General features: G+C 50.2%; 1 protein-coding gene across 1 annotated transcript in view; it reads right to left on the bottom strand.

The window, feature by feature from the left end:
- Nucleotides 1-22,400, bottom strand: part of LOC145363502 (uncharacterized) — a 107,930-nt gene that overhangs the window by 20,579 nt on the left and 64,951 nt on the right. The window contains exons 13-18 of the mRNA XM_080218698.1: nt 21,866-22,057; nt 19,841-20,832; nt 16,290-16,539; nt 12,140-12,229; nt 11,004-11,228; nt 9,673-9,843 (exon numbers count right to left, since the gene is read on the bottom strand). Coding sequence (XP_080074824.1) covers nt 9,673-9,843; nt 11,004-11,228; nt 12,140-12,229; nt 16,290-16,539; nt 19,841-20,832; nt 21,866-22,057 — 1,920 coding nt within the window. The remainder of the gene's footprint in view (nt 1-9,672; nt 9,844-11,003; nt 11,229-12,139; nt 12,230-16,289; nt 16,540-19,840; nt 20,833-21,865; nt 22,058-22,400) is intronic.

The following is a 22,400-nucleotide window of genomic DNA, read 5'->3' on the forward strand; positions in this document are numbered from 1 at the left end:
CAGCTTATGAAAAGCAAAGGCAAGTAAAGTACGTGTCACAGCTTGATATGGCCCATGCTCTGACAAGACGGCAAGAAACTACGAAGGGTTGTGACCATTGCCCAATCCATGGGGCGAACCAGCCTCCCAACCATTGACTCCGTCTACACTTCCCGCTGCCTTGGGAAAGCAGCCAGCATAATCAAGGACTGCACATATCCCAGACATACTCTCCTCCACGCCAAGATCTCTCGCTTCATCTACCCCTCTCAATATATTCCCATTTATTTTGTATTCCCTGTCACTGTTTGACCTCCCCAAATGCATTACCTCACACTTATCAGAGTTGAACTCCATCTGCCACTTTACCACCCACGCAACCAGCTCATATCATAGAATCCCTACAGTGCAGAAGAAGACCATATGGCCCATCGAGTCTGCACCGACCACAATCCCACCCAGGCCCTATAGAACATAGAACATAGAACATTACAGCGCGGAACAGGCCCTTTGGCCCACAATGTTGCGCCGACCAGTCTTATTTTTAAAAAAAAAACATTGACCCACTAATCTAAACCAATCCCTTTTCGTCCATAAACCTATCCACCAATCTCTTAAACGCCCCCAAACTAGGCGCATTTACAACTGCAGCAGGCAGGGCATTCCAGTTCCTCACCACCCTCTGGGTAAAGAACCTACCCCTGACATCTGTCCTATAACTACCCCCCCTTAATTTAAAGCCATGCCCCCTCGTGCTAGCTTTCTCCATCCTAGGAAACAGGCTATCACCATCCACCCTATCTAAACCTCTAATCATCTTATATGTTTCTATAAGATCCCCTCTTAGCCGCCTTCTTTCCAGTGAAAACAACCCCAAATCCCTCAGTCTCTCCTCATAGGACCTCCCCTGCATACCAGGCAACATCCTGGTAAACCTCCTCTGCACCCTCTCCAAAGCCTCCACATCCTTCCTGTAATGTGGGGACCAGAACTGCACACAGTACTCCAAGTGCGGCCGCACCAGAGTTGTGTACAGTTGCAACATGACGCTGCGACTCCTAAATTCAATCCCCCTACCAATAAACGCCAAGACACCGTACGCCTTCTTAACAACCTTATCTACTTGATTCCCAACTTTCAGGGATCTATGTACACATACACCTAGATCCCTCTGCTCCTCCACTCTATTCAAAGTCCTCCCGTTAGCCCTATACTCAACACATCTGTTATTCCTACCGAAATGGATTACCTCACACTTCTCCGCATTAAACTCCATCCGCCACCTCGCGGCCCAGCTCTGCAACCTGTCCATAACCTATCTCCATAACCCCACGTATTTACCCTGCTAATCCCCCAGACATTAAAGGATAATTTACCAGGGCCAATCCACCTAACCCACACATCTTTGGATTGTGGGAGGAAACCGAAGCACTCAAAGGAAACCCACGCAGACAGATAGACATAGAACATAGAACATTACAGCGCAGTACAGGCCCTTCGGCCCTCGATGTTGCGCCGACCAGTGGAACCAATCTAATGACCCTCTAACCTAAACTATTCCAATGTTATCCATATGCCTATCCACTGACCATTTGAACGCCCTTAATGTTGGCGAGTCCACTACTGCTGCAGGCAGGACATTCCACACCCTTACTACCCTCTGAGTAAAGAACCTACCTCTGACATCTGTCCCATATTTATCTCCCCTCAATTTAAAGGTATGTCCCCTCGTGTTGGCCATCTCCATCTGAGAAAAAAGGCTCTCACTGTTCACCCTATCTAACCCTCTGATCATCTTGTATGCCTCAATCAGGTCACTTCTTAACCTTCTTCTCTCTAACGAAAACAACCTTAAGTCCCTCAGCCTTTCCTCATAAGACCTTCCCACCATACCAGGCAACATCCTGGTAAATCTCCTCTGCACCCTTTCCAATGCCTCCACATCCTTCTTATAATGCGGCGACCGGAACTGTACGCAATACTCCAAGTGTGGCCGCACCAGAGTTTTGTACAGCTGCAACATGATCTCACGGCTCCGAAACTCAATCCCTCTACCAGTAAAAGCTAACACACTGTACACCTTATTAACAACCCTATCAATCTGGGTGCCAACTTTCAGGGAGAACCTGGGTGTCAACCCAGGGGAGAACATGCAAACACTACATAGAGTCACCTGAGGCCGGAATCGAACCCGGGTCCCTGGCGCTGTGAGGCAGCAGTTCTAACTGCAGTGCCGCTGCGTTGCCCCCTTTTGTAGATTATAGCTACCCCTTACACTATCCACTACTTGGCCAATCACTGTGCCTTCTGCAAATATCCCAATCATATTCCCCACATTCACATCTAAGTTATTCATATATAACTCAAACAGCAAGGGTCCCAACATCGAGCCCTGCTGAACACCATTTGAAATAGCTTTCCATTTGCAAAGGTATCCATTGACCCTTTGTTTCCTGTTATTAAGCCAACATTGGATCTAATTTGCCACATTACTCTGTATCCCATGGGCTTTTACTTCCTTAACCAGTCGGCCACGTGGGACCTTGTCAAATGCCTTATGAAAATCCACGTAGACAACATTCACTGCACATCTCATCAATCCTCCTTGACTTTTCCTCAAAGAATTCTATCCAATTTAAAGGCTTGACCTTCCTTTAACAAAGCCATGCCGACTATCTCTGACTGGTCAATGCCTTTCTGAGTGACAGTTTATCTAACCTCATAGGATTGATTTTTCCACCACTGATGCAGGACTAGAATCATAAAATCCCTACAGTGCAGGAGGCAGCCATTCAGCCCATCGATTCTGCACTGCAACAATCCCACCCAGGCCCTATCCCCACAACCAGAGGCATTTAGCCTAGCTAGTCCCCCTGACTCTAAGAGGCAGTTTAGCATGGCCAATGCACCTAACCCGCACATCTTTGGACTGTGGGAAGAACCCAGGGCACCCGGAGGAAACCCACACAGACACAGGGAGGATGTGCAGACTCCACACAGACAGTGACTTAACCTGGGAATCGAACCCAGGTCCCTGGTGCTGTGAGGCAGCAGTGCAAACCACTGTGCCACCACGCCCCTGACTAACTGGACCATAATTATTTGGCATTTCCTTTGTATGCTTTTTAAACACATTTGCATCCCTCCAATGCCTCGCCCATGTCTAGTGAACGTTGGAAAATAATCCTCAGAGCATCTGCTATTTGATCCCTGACTCCTTCAACATCCTCGGGAACAATCCATCCGACCCTGGCGACTTTTCCATTTTCAGGGCTTTCAGCTCCTCGAACATTATAACTAGTTTATCCAATACTTCAAAATGCTCCTCTTGAATTTCGATATCAACATCACCTCGTTTCTTTGTGAATATGCAGTCAAAAAAATTAATTTAAAACTCTTCCCATATCCTCCGCATATTCGCCCAAGCTCCCTTCTTCATGTCTCTGAAAGGTCCCTCTTTCTTCGTAACTGTCCTTTTGCTCTTCATATAAAGTTTGTTTTGTTAGTGCCACAGGTTGCCTTACATTAACACTGCAATGAAGTTACTGTGAAAATCCCCGAGTCGCCACACTCCAGCGCCTGTTTGGGTTACACTGAGGGAGAATTTAGCATGGCCCAATCCACCTAACCAACGCATCTTTCCGATCGTGGGAGGAAACCGGAGAACCCGGAGGAGACCCACACAGACACTGGGAATGAACATGCAAACTCCACGTGATGATGTTAGGGGTAAGTTTTTCACTCAGAGGGTGGTGAGTGAATGGAATCGGCTGCCGTCAGTGGTGGCGGAGGCAAACTCGCTGGGGTCTTTTAAAAGACTTCTGGATGAGTATATGGGGTTTAATGGGATTGGGGGTTATAGATAGGTCTATAGATTGGTAGATGTTGATGTGATCGGCGCAACTCGTGGGCCAAAGGGCCTGTTTGTGCTGTAGTGTTCTATGTTCCACACAGGCTGGGAATTGATGAACCCGGGTCTCTGGTGCTGTGAGGCAGCAGTGCTAACAACTGTGCCACCGTAATGGTAAGACATCTTTGGGTTTTCCTCAATCTTGCTTGCTGATATATTTTCATGTCCTCTTTTCAATTTCCTTTTTGTTTTAAACTTGATCCCTGTACTTTGTATACTTCTCTCGATTATCTGCAGTGTTGGGGCTTTTGTGGCTATCGTAAGTTTTCTTTTTCTGTTTAATCGTCCCCTATGTTTTTTTCAGACAGCCAGGGGGGTCTAGATTTGGCAGAAGTGTTCTTATTTTTGGAGGGGACTTGCCTGCTTTGTACTCTGAGGATCTCATTTTTTTTAGTGCTTGCCACTGGTTTCCCACTGATCTTGTCCATTCTACCTCCGCCAAATCACTTCTCAGTTCCTCAGAGAGGAAACCTGACATGTCAGCTACGACTCTCACCAACTTTCACAGATGCATCATAGAAAGAAAGCATTCTTTTCGGTTGTATCACAGCTTGATATGGCTCCTGCTCTGTCCAAGGCCGCAACAAATTACAAAAGGTCGTGAACGTAGCCCAATTCATCACGCAAATCATCCTCTCATCAACTGACCCTGTCTACACTTCCCGCTGTCTTGGAAAAGCAGCCAGCATAATCAAGGACCCCACGCACCCCGGACATTCTCTCATCCACCTTCTTCCGCCAGGAAAAAGATACAAAGGTCTGAGGTCACGGACAGCCAACTCAAGAACAGCTTCTTCCCTGCTGCCATCAGACTTCTGAATGGGCCTACCTCGCATTAAGCTGATATTTCTCTACGCCCTAGTTTTGACTGTAACACTACATTCTACACTCTCCTTTCCTTCTCTATGAATGGTATGCTTTGTCTGTACAGCGCACAAGAAACAATACTTTTCATTGTATACTAATATATGTGACAATAGTAAATCAAATCCTTCGCTCCTATGTACTCTATGAATGGTATGCTTTGTCCGTATAGTGCACAAGAAATAATACTCTTCACTGTATCCCAATACATGTGACAGTAACAAATCGAATCAAATCACATCACATCAGTTTTGTAGAATTTGTCTTTAAAGTTTTCACTCCTGATTTATCTCTGCCCTTTTCTATAATAATACTAGACCTAATTGAATTGTGTTCAATATTCCTCGATATGGCCAGCCACTGTCACTTGCCCAATTTCATTTTCTAAGGCTCTAAAATCATGAGGGGGCAGAGATAGGATGAACGCACGTGGTCTTTTTCCCAGGGAAGGGGAATTGAAAATCAGAGGGCAAAGGTTAAAGGTGAGAGGGGGAAGATTTAACAGGGATGTGAGGGATAACGTCTTCATGCAGAGGGTGGTGCGTGTATGGAATGAGCTGTCGGAGAAAGTGGTGCAACAGCAACATTTAAAAAGCATCTGGATAAGGACGTGGGTGGGAAAGGATGAGAGGGATATTGGGACTAGCTGAGAGGGCAGCATGATGATTGGCATGGACCAATTGGGCCGAAAGGCACGTTTCCGTGTTTTGATTTGATTTATTCTTGTCGCATCTATTAGTACGCAGTGAAAAGTATTCTTTCTTATGTGCTATTTAAAGGGGAGGAAAGGAGAGAGTGCAGAATATAGTGTCACAGTCCTAGCTAGGGTGTAGAGAAAGATCAACTCAGTGCGAGGTAGGCCCATTCAAAAGTCTGACAGCAGCAGGGAAGAAGCTGTTCTTGAGTTGGTTGATATGTGACCTCAGACTTTTGTATCTTTCTCCCGACGGAGGAAGGTGAAAGACAGTACGCCCAAGGTACACGCTTGATTATACTGGCTGCTTTTCCAAGGCAGTGGGAAGTGTGGACAGAGTCAATGGAGGACACACATGCGTCCCGCTGCACGTGTATCCTCCTTGTGCATGAGAAATATAGCTTGGATTGGGCGCTCTTAATGCCATAATGTTGATCGTATCCAAGTCAATGACAACACTGTGCTGCCACATGTCTCTCTGTGCTCTTAGGTCATAAGAACTAGAAGCAGGAGTCGGCTGTCTGGCCCCTTGAGTCAGGTCCACCACACTCCAGCGCCTGTTCAGGTACACCGAGGGAGAATTTAGCATGGTCAGTGCACCTAACCAGCACGTCTTTTGGACTGTGGGAGGAAACCGGAGCACCCGGAGGAAACCCATGCAGACACAGGGAGAGATCGTGCAAACTCCACACAGACAGTGACCCAAACCGGGAACTGAACCTGGGTCCCTGGAGCTGTGCGACAGCAGTGCTAATCACTGTGCCACTCACCTTGATGGCTGGCAAGCCATGATGGGCCGAATGGCTTCTTGCAGTGTTGGAAAACTCCTTGACTCTATGGTGCGGCAATCAGAACTGCACACAATACTCTAGCTGTGGCTTAACTAGTGTTTTATACAACTCTATCATCACCTCTCTGCCTGGGCTAATAAAGGCAAGTAGCCTATATCCACCTGATCTTTGTGTCCTGCTGCCTTCAGGGATCTATGGACATGCACCCCAAGGTCCCTCTGTACCTCCTAGCGCCCCGCCATTCATTGTGCATTCCCTTGATTTGTTAGTCTCCTAAAATGTATCACCTCACACTTTTCAGGGTTAAACTCTACTTTGACCATTTGACCACCTGCCTCTATCGAGCTGTGTTGTGGACCCTGTGTATGTTTCATTCATGCAAAGACTTCATTTTAAGAGATTACTGCCTACGCCATTACATTTAAATGCTAGGCTTTTAAAGTTAACCTCACATAGGGTGGCACGGTAGCACAATGGTTAGCTCTGCTGCTTCACAGCTCCAGGGTCCTAGGTTCAATTCCTGGCTCGGGTCACTGTCTGTGTGGAGTTTGCACATTCTCCTCGTGTCTGTGTGGGTTTCCTCCGGGTGCTCCAGTTTCCTCCCACAGCCCAAAGATGTGTGGGTTAGGTGGATTGGCCGTGCTAAAATTGCCCCTTAGTGTCCTGAGATGTGTAGCTTAGAGGGATTAGCGGGTAAATGTGTCGGGATATGGGGGTAGAGCCTGTGTGGGATTGTGTTCAGTGCAGATTCAAACAAAGAACAACACAGCACGTGAAACAGGCCCAACGAGCCAGCACTGCCATTTTAACATTATGAGTCCCCTCTCCACCTATGACCCTTGTCTCGATGGGCCGAAGGGCCTCTTTCTGCACTGTAGGGTTCTATGATCTTAACCTGACCTCATTTTAAACTCAGCAGGCATGCTGGGATTAGTTTGAAAATTGACTGCATTTTTTGAAATTCCATGATGGCAGCAGGGATGAAGCTTGCAGAAACAGCTTTCTTGTAAGCTAAAACAAAGCTTTCACGGCCACAGCTGCAAATTGTTTATGAAAGTTAGAGACACGACTTGTACCAAGCAACCTCAATATAACATACATGTTCAGTGTGTGATTTAGGTCAAGTCTGGTTTTTGTTAGTATCTCTCTCTCTCTCTCCAGTAAATCAGTTTTTTTTGCTTTCCTTAATGTGTTAATTTTAAACTTCTGCTCAATAAGAGAAATTCGATGTACCAGTGCTGTCTTCGTCTATTCTGAGGGATGAATGGGCCCTACAAACTATAATCTGAGAGATTCATAAGAACATAAGAAATAGGAGCAGGAGTAGGCCATCTAGCCCTTCAAGCCTGCCCCGCCATTCAATAAGATCATGGCTGATCTGATAGTGGATCAGTTCCACGTTCCCGCTTTCTCCCCATAACCCTTAATCCCCTTGCCGACCAAAAACCTATCTACCCGTGTCTTAAATATACTTAGCGAGGTAGCATCCACCACTTCAATGGGCAGAGAATTCCAGAGATTCACCACCCTTTGAGTGAAGAAGTTCCTCCTCAACTCCATTCTAAACTGCACCTCCCCCTTATCTTGAGGCTGTGCCCTCTAGTCCTGCTGTCCTTTCTGAGCGGGAAGAATCTCTCCACCTCTACCCTATCCATCCCCTTCATTATCTTATACATCTCTATAAGATCCCCCCTCATCCTTCTAAACTCCAACGAATACAGACCCAGTCTATTTAGTCTCTCTTCATAGTCCAACCCCGTCATCTCCGCTATCAGCCTAGTGAACCTCCTCTGCACTCCCTCCAAGGCTAAAATATCCTTGCGCAAGTGCGGTGACCAAAACTGCACACAGTACTCCAGCTGCGGCCTCATCAGTGCAGGTTCCTCATCCATCTTCTACTCAGATGTGGATGGGGTGTGGATAAAGTGGGAATGGCAATGCAGAAACCTCCAGACATAAGACCATAAGACATAGGAACAGAATTAGGCCACTCGACCCATTGGATCTGCTCCGCCATTCAATCATGGCTGATTTTTTTCTCATTCCCATTCTCCTGCCTTTTCCTCATAATCTCTGATCCCCTTATTCATCAAGAACCTATCTATCTCTGTCCTAAAGACACTCAATGACCTGGCCTCCACAGCCTTCTGCGGCAAAGAGTTCCATAGATTCACCACTCTCTGGCTGAAGAAATTCCTCCTCATCTCTGTTTTAAAGGATTGTCCCTTTAGCCTGAAGTTGTGCCCTCTGGTTCTAGATTTTCCTACTAGTGGAAACATCCTCTTCATGTCCACTCTATCTAGGCCTTGCAGTATCCTGTAAGTTTCAATAAGATCCCCCTTCATCCTTCTAAACTCCAACAAGTACAGACCCAGAGTCCTGAACCATTCCTCATACAACAAGCTCTTCATTCCAGGGATCATTCTCGTGAACGCCCATCTGGACTCTTTCCAAAGCCAACATATCCTTCCTTACATACAGGGCCCAAAACTGCTCACAATACTCCAAATGGGATCTGACCAGAACCTTATGCAGCCTCAGAAGTATATCCTTGCTCTTGCATTCTAACACTCTCGACATGAAAGCGAACACTGCATTTGCTTTCCTAATTGCATGTTGACCTCAAAGGAATCTTGAACAAGGGTGCCCAAGTCCCTTTATACTTCCGATTTCGTAAGCATTTTCTCATTTAGAAAATAGTCTATGCCTCTGATCCTTCTTCCAACGTGCTTAATCTCTCCTTTCACATTGTATTCCATCTGCCACTTCTTTGCTCACTCTCCTAACCTGTCCAATTCTTTCTGCAGCCTCTCTGCTTCCTCAATACTCCGCATATCTTTGCATAATCTGCAAACTTAGCAACAGCCTTCAGTTCCTCCCTCCAAATCGTTAATGTACATTGTGAAAAGTTGTGGTCCCAGCACTGACCCCTGAGGCACACCACTACTCACCCACTGCCATCCTGAAAAAGTCCCCTTTATCCCCACTCTCTGCCTTCTGCCAATCAGCCAAATCTCGATCCATACCAGGATCTTATCTTAACACCATGGGCACTTATTTAACAGTCTCCCATGCGACACCTTGTCAAAGGCCTTCTGGAAATCTAAATAAATCACATCCACTGCTTTTCCTTTATCAAACTGCCTTGTTACCTCCTCAAAGAACTCTAACAGATTTGTCAAACATGATCTCCTCTTGACGAAGCCTCTCATAGATATAGGCAATTGGAACGGAGATGAGTGGGCCGAAGGGTCCACATCCTGGGTTGCAGAAGGAATTAACCCCCACCCCGCTCCCCATTTCCTTCACCTCATCCTATCATGGGTTTGACAGGTGTTGGGGGAGGGGAGGTGGAAACCAGGCAGGATGCCTCTACAGGGAGATACTTGGGGAGGGAGGGGGGTCTCCACACCAGAGCGCACCTTCACACCCACCTTCAGGGATGTCTTGTAGATGTAGGTCTCGGAGACCCCATCGGCCCGCTTCAGCTTGGTGAACACGATAAGCTGTTCGAAGAGGAAGACGTGGCGTGTGGACTTGCGACGCCCGCACGACACGATAAAGCTATCATGGCGGAGCAGCTGCCCTTGCTCCTTCAGGTTGACCTGCAAACAGTGAGACCAGCTTCAGATTCACTCCAATCATTCACACAGCTGTACACTGACTGCTGTCTCTCTCAGTCCCCTCTCTCTCTCAGGAAGATATCTGTACACTGACGGCTGTCTCTCTCAGTCCCCTCTCTCTCTCAGGGAGATATCTGTACACTGACTGCTGTCTCTCTCAGTCCCCTCTCTCTCTCAGGGAGATATCTGTACACTGACGGCTGTCTCTCTCAGTCCCCTCTCTCTCTCTCAGGGAGATATCTGTACACTGACTGGTATCTCTCAGTCCCCTCTCTCTCTCAGGGAGATATCTGTACATTGACTGGTGTCTCTCAGTTCCCCCTCTCCCAGGGAGATATCTGTACACTGACTGGTGTCTCTCAGTCCTCTCTCTCTCAGGGACATATCTGTACACTGACTGCTGTCTCTCTCAGTCCCCTCTCTCTCTCTCAGGGAGATATCTGTACACTGACTGGTATCTCTCAGTCCCCTCTCTCTCTCAGGGAGATATCTGTACATTGACTGGTGTCTCTCAGTTCCCCCTCTCCCAGGGAGATATCTGTACACTGACTGGTGTCTCTCAGTCCCCTCTCTCTCTCTCAGGGAGATATCTGTACACTGACTGGTATCTCTCAGTCCCCTCTCTCTCTCAGGGAGATATCTGTACACTGACTGGTGTCTCTCAGTCCCCTCTCTCTCTCTCTGGGAGATATCTGTACACTGACTGGTGTCTCTCAGTCCCTTCTCTCTCTGGGAGATATCTGTACACTGACTGGTGTCTCTCAGTCCCCTCTCTCTCTCTGGGAGATATCTGTACACTGACTGGTGTCTCTCAGCCCTCTCTCTCTCTCAGGGAGATATCTGTACACTGACTGGTGTCTCTCAGTCCCCTCTCTCTCTCAGGGAGATATCTGTACACTGACTGGTGTCTCTCAGCCCTCTCTCTCTCTCAGGGAGATATCTGTACACTGACTGGTGTCTCTCAGTCCCCTCTCTCTCTCAGGGAGATATCTGTACACTGACTGGTGTCTCTCACTCCCCTCTCTCTCTCTCTGGCAGATATCTGTTCAATGACTGGTGTCTCTCAGTTCCCCCTCTCCCAGGAAGATATCTGTACACTGGTGTCTCCCGAGAGTGTTGAGTACATGTCGCTTTGGACTCACGTCACATCCCCGAATGCCCTCCATCGCCAGGAGGTTGTAGCCATGGCGAAGTTGATACTGGACCATTTCCTTGGCAGCTCGCAGACAGAGCAGCTCACGGGCGTCGCTGGCCTCGCACTCAGCACTCAGCTCCCCCAGCAGGAGGCTGTAGCTCCTGATCCTCTCGATGGGCTTCTGGAGGTAGGAAGCCAGGTCTGTCTTGTCACCCAAGAAACGCTGCCTCCTCTGGTGGGGGGTGTTGTGAAGGGACGCAAGGGGAGAAAGAATGGATGAAAGGATTAGAAACAGGCTGGTTTGCGGCAATGTGGAGTTCTGAAAGGGAGCTGTTTTTACGCTCCACTATTCATGGTGTGTGTGTGTGTGTATATATGTGTGTGTCTGTGTGTGTGTGTACATGTGAGAGAGTGTGCATGTGTGTATGAGAGAGAGTATATGCATGTGTCACTGGCAAGCTAGTTGTGGTCTCTCGAACTAAGGGGACAGAATTTTCACGTTGCTGAGACAGGCACATGCCTGACCCTGAAATCGCCCCAAAAGTGGTCGAGCCCGCGCCCTGACATTATTGTGTGATATTTCTGTGGGTGGACACATTCTCAGTCTACAGGAGGCAATTTAGCCTGTTAATGGACCAATTCTGCAATTTCACATGGCTCGTCTGTTTAGTTTATTTATTCGTGTCATAAGTCAGCTTACATTCACACCGCAATGAAGTTACCGTGAAAATCCCCTCGTCTCCACAATCTGAAGTCTGGTTGGGTTACACGGAGGGAGAATTTAGCACGGCTGATGCACTTAACCAGCACGTCTTTCGGACTGTGGGAGGAAACTGGAGCGCCCGAAGAAAATCCTGCAGACGTGGGGAAATGTGCAGACACCGCACAGACACTGACCCAAACCAGGAACTGAAGCCGGGTCCCCAGTGCTGTGACGCAGCCTCAGGCGACTAGGGGATTTTCACAGTAACTTCATTGAACAGTAAGCCTACTTGTGACAATGATAAATAAACTTTAACATTTTTAAACTTTAAATGCCATCGGCTCCCCACCTCTCTCCGCCCCCGACAGCCCTCCCCCTCACTCCGAGCGTTGCCTATCACCGAAGCCAGACCCACAGAAATCCGACCCAAGGGTCATTACCTCAAAGAACGCGTTGCCGTGACTGGTGAGGAGCGCGTCTGACTGAGGCTTGTTCTTCACGTAGAGAGAGTACATGGAGAAGTGCTCTTTCTGTGGAGCGACGGAGGGAAGGAGAAGAACAATTACGTCACATCAAAGTCACCGGTAAAATTGAACAAGAGAAACAAGAGATGAGGGAAGGGGGTGGAGGAGGCATAGGGTCTGCGGTGAGGGGGCGGGGTGGGGAGGGGGGTGGAAATGACGATGAGTTGAATCCTGATAATCAGGCTGAGACAGGTGGCTCTTCTGTCTCTTGGGGCAACAAGAAGTATCTTGGGTGGCACGCCTTATGAGGATAGGTTGAGAGAGCTTGGTCTTTTCTCCTTAGAGAGATGAAGGATGAGGGCTGACCTGATAGAGGTGTGTAAGATGTTGATAGGTATTGATCGAGTGGATTCTCAGAGGCTATTTCCCAGGGCTGAAATGGTCACTACGAGAGGACACAGGTTTAAGGTGCTGGGGAGCAGGTACAGAGGAGATGTCAGGGGTAAGTTTTTCACTCAGAGGGTTGTGGGTGAGTGGAATCGGCTGCCGTCGGTGGTGGTGGAGGCAAATTCAATAGGGTCTTTCAAGAGACTTCTTGATGAGACTTCTTGATAAGTCCCATGGGACTTAGTGAGATAGAGGGTTATAGGTAAGCCTAATACATATAGATATGTAAGGCGCAACTTGTGGGCCGAAGGGCCTGTTTGTGCTGTAGTTTTTCTATGTCCCATCAGGGGGAGGGAAATGTGAGTCCAACAATCAGCCAAATTGGGAAATCATAATGCGGAGATGCCGGCATTGGACTGGGGTGATCACAGTAAGTCGTCTCACAACACCAGGTTACAGTGGCACAGTGGTTAGCATTGCTGCCTCACAGCCCCAGGGACCTGGGTTCGATTCCTGGCTCGGGTCACTGTTCGTGTGGAGTTTGCACATTCTCCTTGTGTCTGCGTGGGTTTCCTTCGGGCGCACTGGTTTCCTCCCACAGTCCAAAGGCGTGCGGGTTAGGTAAGTTACTCCTTAGTGTCAGGGGGACTAGCAAGGGTAAATGCGTGGCGTTACGGGGATAAGGCCTGGGTGGGATTGTGGTTGGTGCAGAGGCAGCACGGAGAAGGGGAGGTCCTGTCTTTTTGTGTGTCTTCCTGTAGCAGCACTGTCACACAGGATGGCAATTACGCTCAGCTCAAGGAGCCCACACAACCTCTCCTCTGTCCCCCGACACACTGAATTAAAGACGTTGGAGGGGATTTTCCGCCGCTGGGATTCTCCGTCTCGGAGGCACGATTTAGAACCAAGGGGTCGCTCTTTTAGGATAGAGATGAGGATAATTTTTTTCTCCCAGAGGGTTTGGGACTCTCTGAGGGCGGTGGGGGCAGAGGGTCCCTAACTTCTTTTTTTGGGCAGAGGTAAACACTGGCGCAAGAAGCAGGAGGCCGTTCGGCCCTTCAAGCCTCCTCCGCCATTCATTTTGATCATAGCTGATCATCGAATTCAATATCCTGATACCCCTCTTCCTCCCCCACCCCCCCACCCTGCCCCCCCCCCCCGCCAAATCCCTCGATCCCTTTAGCCCCAAGAGCTATATCCCATTTCTCCTTCAAATCACACAACGTTTTGGCCTTAGCTACTTTCTGTGGTACTGGATTCCACACATTCACCACCCTCTGGGTGAAGAAATTTCTCCTCACCTCAATCCTAAAACTATGAGCCCTGGTTCTGGACCTCCCCCATCTTCGGGGACATTCTTTCTGAATCTACCGTGTCTAGATAGATTCTTGTTGGGCAAAGGGGCAGTGGATAGACTGGCAAATGTCATACTTGACACACAAGCTGATGGCTTTATCAAATGGCAGAGCAGCTTGAGGGCGGACGAGTGGGCTACACAGGAATTAGGAGCAGAGGTAGGCAAATTCAGCCCTTCCAGCGGCACGGTAGCACAGTGGTTAGCACTGCTGCCTCACAGCTCCAGGGACCCAGGTTCGATTCCCAGCTCAGGTCACTGTCATAGAACTCATGGAAACCCTACAGTACAGAAACAGGCCATTTGGCCCATCGAGTCTGTACCGACCACAATCCCACCCAGGCCCTACCCCCATATCCCTACATATTATACCCACTAATCCCTCTAACCTCCGCATCTCAGGACATTAAGGGGCAATTTTTAGCATAGCCAATCAACCTGACCCGCACATCTTTGGACTGTGGGAGGAAACCGGAGCACCTGGAGGAAACCCACGCAGACACGAGGAGAATGTGCAAACTCCACGCAGACAGTGACCCGAGCCGGGAACTGAACCCAGGTCACTGGAGCTGTGAAGCAGCAATGCTAACCACTATGCTACCGTGCCGCTCTGTGAGGAGACTGTACATTCTCCCCGTGTCTGCATGGGTTTTCTCTGACACTCCAAATATGTGCAGGCTTAGTGGATTGGCCATGCTAAATTGCTCCTCAGGGTCCAAAGATGTGCAGGTTAGGTGGATTGGCCGTGCTAAATTGTCCCTTAGTGTTCGGCCAATGTCAGGGGAATTAGCAGGGTAAATATGTTGGGTTAAAGGGATAGGGTTGGGAGGGATTGTGGTTAGTGTGGTTTGATGGGTCGAATGGCCTCATTCTGCACTGTAAAGTTTCTATGATTTTATGAGCCTGCTTCGCCTTTCATAGAATCATAGAACCCTACAGTGCAGATAGAGGCCCTTCGGCCCATCGAGTCTGCACCGAACACAATCCCACCCAGGCCCTACCCCCATATCCCTACATATCATACCCACTAATCCCTCTCACCTACACATCCCTGGACACTAAGGGGCAATTTCTTAGCACAGCCAATCAATCTAATCCGCACATCTTTGGACTGTGGGAGGAAACCAGAACACCCTGAGGAAACCCACGCAGACACGAGGAGAATGTGCAAACTCCACACAGACAGTGACCCAAGCCAGGAATCGAACCCTGGAGCTGTGAAGCAGCAGTGCTGATCTCTGTGCTACCATGCCGCCCTAACTTTGATCAGATTTGTATCAGATCATGGCTGTTTGTGGATATAGTTGTGGATAGTTTGGAGGGATGTCAGAAGTTGCAGCGTGACATTGATAGGAGGCAAGACTGGGCGGAGAAGTGGCAGATGGAGTTCAAGCCTGATAAATGTGTGGGGGTACATTTTGGCAGATCAAATGGGATGAAGAAATATAATATTAAGGGTAAGACTCTTAGCAGTGTGGAAGATCAGAAGGATCTTGGGATCCAGGTCCATAGGACTCTCAAATAGGCTTCACTGGGAGAGGATGTGGTTAAGAAGGCGTATGGTGTACTGGCCTTCATCAATCGAGGAATTGAGTTTAGGAGTCGGCAGATAATGCTCCAACTTTATAAGACCCTAGTCAGACCCCATTTGGAGTACTGTGCTCAGTTCTGGTCGCCTCATTACAGGAAGGACGTGGAAGCTATTGAAAAGGCGCAGAGGAGATTTACAAGGATGTTACCTGGATTGGGTGGCATGCCTTATGATGATAGGTTGAGGGAGCTCGGTCTTTTCTCCTTGGAGAGACGAAGGATGAGAGGGGACCTGATAGAGGTTTATAAGATGTTGAGAGGTATTGATCGGGTGGATTCTCAGAGGCTTTTTCCCAGGGCTGAAGTGGCTGCCACAAGAGGACACAGGTTTAAGGTGCTGGGGAGTAGGTACAGAAGAGATGTCAGGGATAAGTTTTTCACTCAGAGGGTGGTGGGTGAGTGGAATCGGCTGCCATCAGTGGTGGTGGGAGGCAGATTCAATAGGGTCTTTTAAGAGACTTCTGGATGAGTACATGGGATTTAATGGGATTGAGTGTTATAGGTAAGCCTAGTAGGTAGAGATATGATCGGCACAACTTGTGGGCCGAAGGGCCTGTTTGTGCTGTAGTGTTCTATGTTTTTTTCTATGGCAGATTACACAGGGGAGAGGAGGGCTGCAGCCCCCTTCGATTGGCACAGCTCCTGCGGTACTGCCACTGGGAATGTGGGTCTGCCTCCCCTGGTGAGGGGGTGGGACCTGGAAATTTTGCCGAGGAGGGGAGTGGGGAGGGCGTGGCGAACCGCAGACCCTGGCTCAGACAGGAAGTGGTGAGTGGGGTGCATGCGCGTACTCACGTGATGCAGGAAGCACTCGCCCAGCCGGAGCGGGTGAGCCAGGCAGCCCCGCAGCTCCGGCAGCAGGCAGTGCCGGTGGAAGGCCAGCAGCTTCTCCAGGTTGCCGAAAACCACGCCCCGCTTGCCGCGCAGGCCCTGAGGCACGTCGGGCCGGTCCATCTCCGGGAAGTAGTTCTCCACCACGTGCGCCAGCGAGCTGACGTACTCCTGCTCCGCCGCCAACGCCTCCGCCAATGAGTGCCGGGGTTTGCTGAGAGGGGTGTGGGGTGGTCACCGGGGAGGAAGGTGGGTGAGGGGGGCGGGAGAGCGGAGGAGAGAATAAAAATTGCAGTGAGTTGGGAGACACAGAATGGAGGCATTGGTGGGAGAACCTAACTGCGACAGGATGCGTCGATCAGTAATCTCTTAATGGCCGGCACAGTGGTTAGCACTGCTGCCTCGCAGCGCCAGGGACCCGGGTTCAATTCCCCGCCTTGGGTCACGATCTGTGCGGACACTCTCCCTGTGTCTGTGTGGGTTTCCTCCGGGTGCTCCAGTTTCCTCCCACAGACCAAAGAAGTGCCGGTTAGGTGCACTGGGCCATGCTGAAATTGTCCCTCAGCGTAACCCGAACAGCCGCCAAGTGTGGCGTCTATGGGATTTTCACAGTAACTTCATTGCAGTGTTAATGTAAGCCAACTTGCGACACTAATAAATAAACTTTAAATTTTAAAATCCCTACAGTGCAGAAAGAGGCCATTCAGCCCATCGAGTCTGCACCGACAACAATCCCAACCAGGCCCCATCCCTGTAACCAATATATTTGCCCTGCTAATCCGACTGACAGGGGCAATTTAGCATGGCCAATCCACCTAACGTACACATCTTTAGCATGGCCAATCCACCTAACGTACACATCTTTAGCATGGCCAATCCACCTAACGTACACATCTTTAGCATGGCCAATCCACCTAACGTACACATCTTTAGCATGGCCAATCCACCTAACGTACACATCTTTAGCATGGCCAATCCACCTAACGTACACATCTTTAGCATGGCCAATCCACCTAACGCACACATCTTTAGCATGGCCAATCCACCTAACGTACACATCTTTAGCATGACCAATCCACCTAACGTACACATCTTTAGCATGACCAATCCACCTAACGTACACATCTTTAGCATGGCCAATTCGCCTAACCAGCATATCTTTGGACTCTAGGAAGAAACTGGAGCACCCGGAGGAAACCACGCAGACATGGGGAGAACGTGTAGACCCCACACAGACAGTGACCCGAGCTCAGAATCGAACCTGGGTCCCTGGCACTGTGAGGCAGCAGTGCTAACCGCTTTGCCACTGTGCTGCCCCATACTACTATTATTGCCCCAATATACAATGTACATTGTTATGGACCAATGGTGCTCACCCTCAAACTGTACCTGAGAAACAATGTTAGCGTGAATCACGTGGGGGTCTACAATTACAGACGCCATTATCTTACTGTCACCAAAGTGAAAGAGGGGGGTGTTTGGGGGGTGGGGTTTGCACATTGTTGGGAGGACATACTGTCTGGATTCGAGGAGGGATGGTCAGAAGATGATGGCCTGTCGTACAGGTCTGATAACGAGCAATGAATTGTCTTTAGTGCAGTGAAAGGACTCGAGGTTCTTCCCAGGACGGCAGAGATATTAGGACAGGTGATTGGTAAAAGAGGTAGGTCTTAAGGACTGGCTTAAAGAAAGGCAGAGATAGGGAGAGAGAGGAGAGAGAAAAACAGAGACAGACAGAGAGAGAGAGAGATAGAGAGAGACAAAGAGCGAGAGAGAGAGATGAAGAGAGACAGAGAAAGAAACATGGAAACTAAAAGCAGAGGGAGGCCATTCAGCCCTTTGAACCTGCTCCGCCAGTCATTACGATCATCGAATTCAATATCCTGATCTCCTCTTCCCCCCCATATCCCTCGATCCCTTCAACCCCAAGAGCTAGGTCTAATTTCTCCTTCAAATCAGACAACATTTTGGCCTCAGCTACTACTTTCACCCTCTGGGTGAAGAAATTTCTCCTCAACTCATTCCTTATCCTCACACTATGACCCCCTAGTTCTGGACTCCCCCCACCATGGGGAACATTCTTTCTGAATCTACCCTGTCTAACCCTGTTAGAATTTTATAAGTTTTTATGACATCCGCTCTCACTCTTCTAAACTCCAGTGAATATAATCCTAACCGACTTAGTCTCTCCTCATATGACAGACCTGCCATCCCAGGAATCAGCCTGGTGAACATTCGCGGCGCTCCCTGTATATCCTTCCTCTATGTCCTTCCTCAGATAAGGACACCAAAACTGCACACAGTACTCCAGGTGTGGCCTCACCAACACCCAGCAAAACATCCCTCTCCCTACACTCAAATCCGCTGCTACGAAGGCCAACATACCATTTCTTTCTTTACTGCCTGCTGTACCTGCGCGCTTATTTTCAGCAACTGATGCACAAGGGCTCCAAGGTTTCGTAGGGTATCCACATCCCTCAAAGAGAGAGGCAGAGAGTCAGACAGAAAAAGAGAGACACAGAATGAAAGGGACAGAGAAAGAGAGGGGGAGACAGAGAAAAAGAGACAACAAAAGAGAGAGAGAGATACAGTGAAAGAGAGAGAGAGACAAGGACAGAGAGAGAGGCAGAGAGAAGGGAGAGGGAAGGAAGAGAGAACGAGAGGAAGAGAGAGCAAGAAGAGAGAGGGAGAGAGGGAGAGAGAGAGAGCGAGAGAGAGAGGAAGAGAGAGAGAGAGGGGAAGAGACAGAAAGAGAGAGGCAGGGGCAAGAGAGGCAGGGGAAGAAAGAGGCAGAGAGAGGAAGAGGCAGAGAGAGGAAGAGGCAGAGAGAGGAAGAGACAGAGAGAGAAAGAGAGAAAGACAGAGGCACAGAGAAAGAGGGACAGAAGTCAGAGAGGAATAGACAAACAGACAGAGAGTGTGAGACAGAGACAGAGAGAGGGGCAGGGAAAGAGGGAGGGGCAGGGGGAGATGGGGGCAGTGGGAGGCGGGGGCAGAGGAGACGGGGGCAGGGGGAGATGGGGAATGAGGGACAGGGAAAGGGAGACAGGGAATGAGGGACAGAGAATGATAGACAAACAGAAAGAGAAAGGCAAAGACAGAGACAGAAAGAGTGAGAGACAGACAAAGAGAGAGGGAGAGGCGTAAGGACTTAGCGAGGGAATTCCAGAGCATGGATCCCAACCAAATGAAGGCATGGCTGCCAATGGTGGAGTGATTGAAATCAGAGGATGGGGGGGTGGTGTGTGTGTGTGTGTCTGTGTGGGTGTGAGTCAGGGACGAATGTGGTCAAGAATTCAGAATTGGAGCAGCACAGTAATCTCAATGTGTCATGGGGACAGGAGGAGAGTGTGGAGATAGGAAGGGTCGGGGAGGGGGAAGGAGAGAGAGAGAGAGAGGTGGCGAGGCGAGGGAGGGTGAGAATATCAAAATGAAGGTGCTGTTTGACCGGAGTGGGTTCCATGACTGAGGGAGAGGCTGGGTGGAAAGAGTGGGTGACCTGCATGTCCACCTACCTGCCGGTGGTCTGCGGACCCGTCCTGGGCGTGCCGCCCCAGGGGGCATCGGGCAGGGGGACGCCTGCCCTGGCCAGCATGACGTGTTCCTTGGGCGAGCAGGTCCTGTCCACCACCTCGGTGCTGCTGACCTCCAGGCCTCTGATGAGGACGCCCGTGCTACTGCCACTGGCGTCGCTGCCGGTCTCGCTGAGGGATCTCTGGCTGAGGCCGCCGTGGAGGGTCTCCTGCAGAGGAGGGTGGTCCTGGAGGGGGGAAGGGAAGGCTCCCTTGGCCCGTCGCCCCACCCGCGGCGAGCTGGGCGGGCGCTGAAGGAGGCGGAGAGGGGGAGGCAGGTCGCTGCCGCGGACGTCCGGGGTCGAGGCAAAGACGGGCGAGAAGGACAGGTTGGAGCTGCGGCCGGGCAGGTCTGCCCACCCATCGGGGTCGCCGCCCTCAGAGGACGAAGCCAGGGAGAGGGCCGAGAGGGCGGACCCCGTCCACTCGAGCCCGTCCAACAGGCCGCTGCAGCAGCTCCCGTCGTCCATCAGTGAGGCGGCGCTGAGCGAGGGGCTGAGCGAGGCGGCGCTGAGCGAGGGGCTGAGCGAGGCGGCACCAGGGGGCCAGGGGCTCCTGCGTCCTGGACCCCGCTGGCCCACCGCCGCCGCCGCCCCCTCAGGCCCCCACCGCTGGCACAGCGATCCGGGGCTGGGCTGCCTTGCCCCCTGGGCGGCGCCGCAGGTCCCGAGGGCGGCCTCCAGCTTACGGGCAGCCTCTGCCTGGCTCTCGCGGCACTTGGCCCGGCAGCTAGCCCACTGCTGCAGGCAGCGCGGGTCACCCAGCTCCTCGGCCAGCCGCCGCATCTCCTGGAAGCGGGAGTCGGGGATCTCGGGGTGTCGGTGAGCCAGGCGGCGCAGGCTGGCCAGGGCAGTGTCGCAGTGCTGGGGCGATAGGCAGTGGTCCATGCTGATGCCGGCCAGGATCCGGATGGTGCCCAACGCCCAGTTGTAGGCCTGTGGGATGAGACAAAGAGAATCAGAACGGTCAAGCTAAACTCAATGTCTGATACTGTCTGCCAGTGTGTGTTACTGACTGTATCTGTACTGATATTAATCCAGCTCCCTCACGCCGTCACTCAGTAACCCCTCTCCCCCCAGCACCCTGTGTTACTGACTGTATCTGTACTGATGTTAATCCAGCTCACTCACACTGTCACTCAGTAACCCCTCTCCCCCCAGCACCCTGTGTTACTGACTGTATCTGTACTGATGTTAATCCAGCTCACCCACACTGTCACTCAGTAACCCCTCTCCCTCCAGCACCCTGTGTTACTGACTGTATCTGTACTGATGTTAATCCAGCTCCCTCACACTCTCACTCAGTAACTCAACAAAGAACAAAGAACAACCCAGCATGGGAAACAGGCCCTTCGGCCCAACGAGCCCACGCCGCCATCTTAATAAAGCATTTTCCTCCACCTACCTTGCCCCGTGTGTATGCGAATGGTACCCCTATTGTAACCAGATTCAGGGGAGAATAGTGTAGGGTCAATTTGGTACACCAATCAGCCTAAGAGCACATCTTTGTGGTGTGGGAGGAAACCAGAGCACCCGGAGGAAACCCACGCAACCACAGGGAGAATGCGCAAACTCCCACAGACACTGGCCCAAATCCATGTATCTGCACAGCTAGCAGTGATAGTCACTGAGCTGTTGTGGTGCCCATCTGCTGGTCCAGTTTTATGCATACATAAATTACGCAAAGTACTAGGCCACTCTCGAAACAACCAAGAGCAGCCCACGCACGACCCACCGTGTGCATGCCCCTCGTTTGACAATAAGGTGGACCGACACACCTGCGGATTAAAAGAGACAAAACTCCTCTCCCTCCAGCACCCTGTGTTACTGTCTGTATCTGCACTGATGTTAATCCAGCTCCCTCACACTGTCACTCAGTAACCCCTCTCTCACCCAGCACCCTGTGTTACTGTCTGTATCTATACTCATGTAAATCCAGGTCCCTCACCCGGTTGAGCAGTAGTCTTACCATCTTGAAGAACTCATAGAGGCGGATGGCCCTGTCGATGCAGAGTCGGCATCGCTCTGCTTCCTGGGTGAAGTCTGACAGCTGCCTCCTGGAGTCCTGGAGCCTCTTAGTGAATGCCCCCAGTTGTGGCGAGATGGCGGACTCCCAGTGCGCCATATCCCGGAGGAGTCCCTGTGCTTTCTGACAGTATTCCTGGGGATCGGAGAGCGGAAACATTTGATTTGATTTATTGTTGTCACATGTATTGGGATACAATGAAAAGTATTATTTCTTGTGCGCTACACAGACAAAGCATACCGTTCATAGAGAATAAGAGAGTGCAGGATGTAGTGTTACATTCTTAGCTAGGGTGTAGAGAAAGAACTTAATTTGAGGTAGGTCCATTCAAACGTCTGACAGCAGCAGGGAAGAAGCTGTTCTTGAGTTGGTTGACACGTGACCTCAGACTTTTGTGTCTTTTTCCCAATGAAAGAAGGTGGAAGAGAGAATGTCCGGGGTGCGTGAGGTCCTTAATTATGTTGGCTGCTTTTCCGAG

The sequence above is a fragment of the Carcharhinus amblyrhynchos genome, unplaced genomic scaffold, assembly GCF_965287045.1.
Source record: "Carcharhinus amblyrhynchos unplaced genomic scaffold, sCarAmb.v2.hapA scaffold_39, whole genome shotgun sequence".
NCBI lineage: Eukaryota > Metazoa > Chordata > Chondrichthyes > Carcharhiniformes > Carcharhinidae > Carcharhinus > Carcharhinus amblyrhynchos.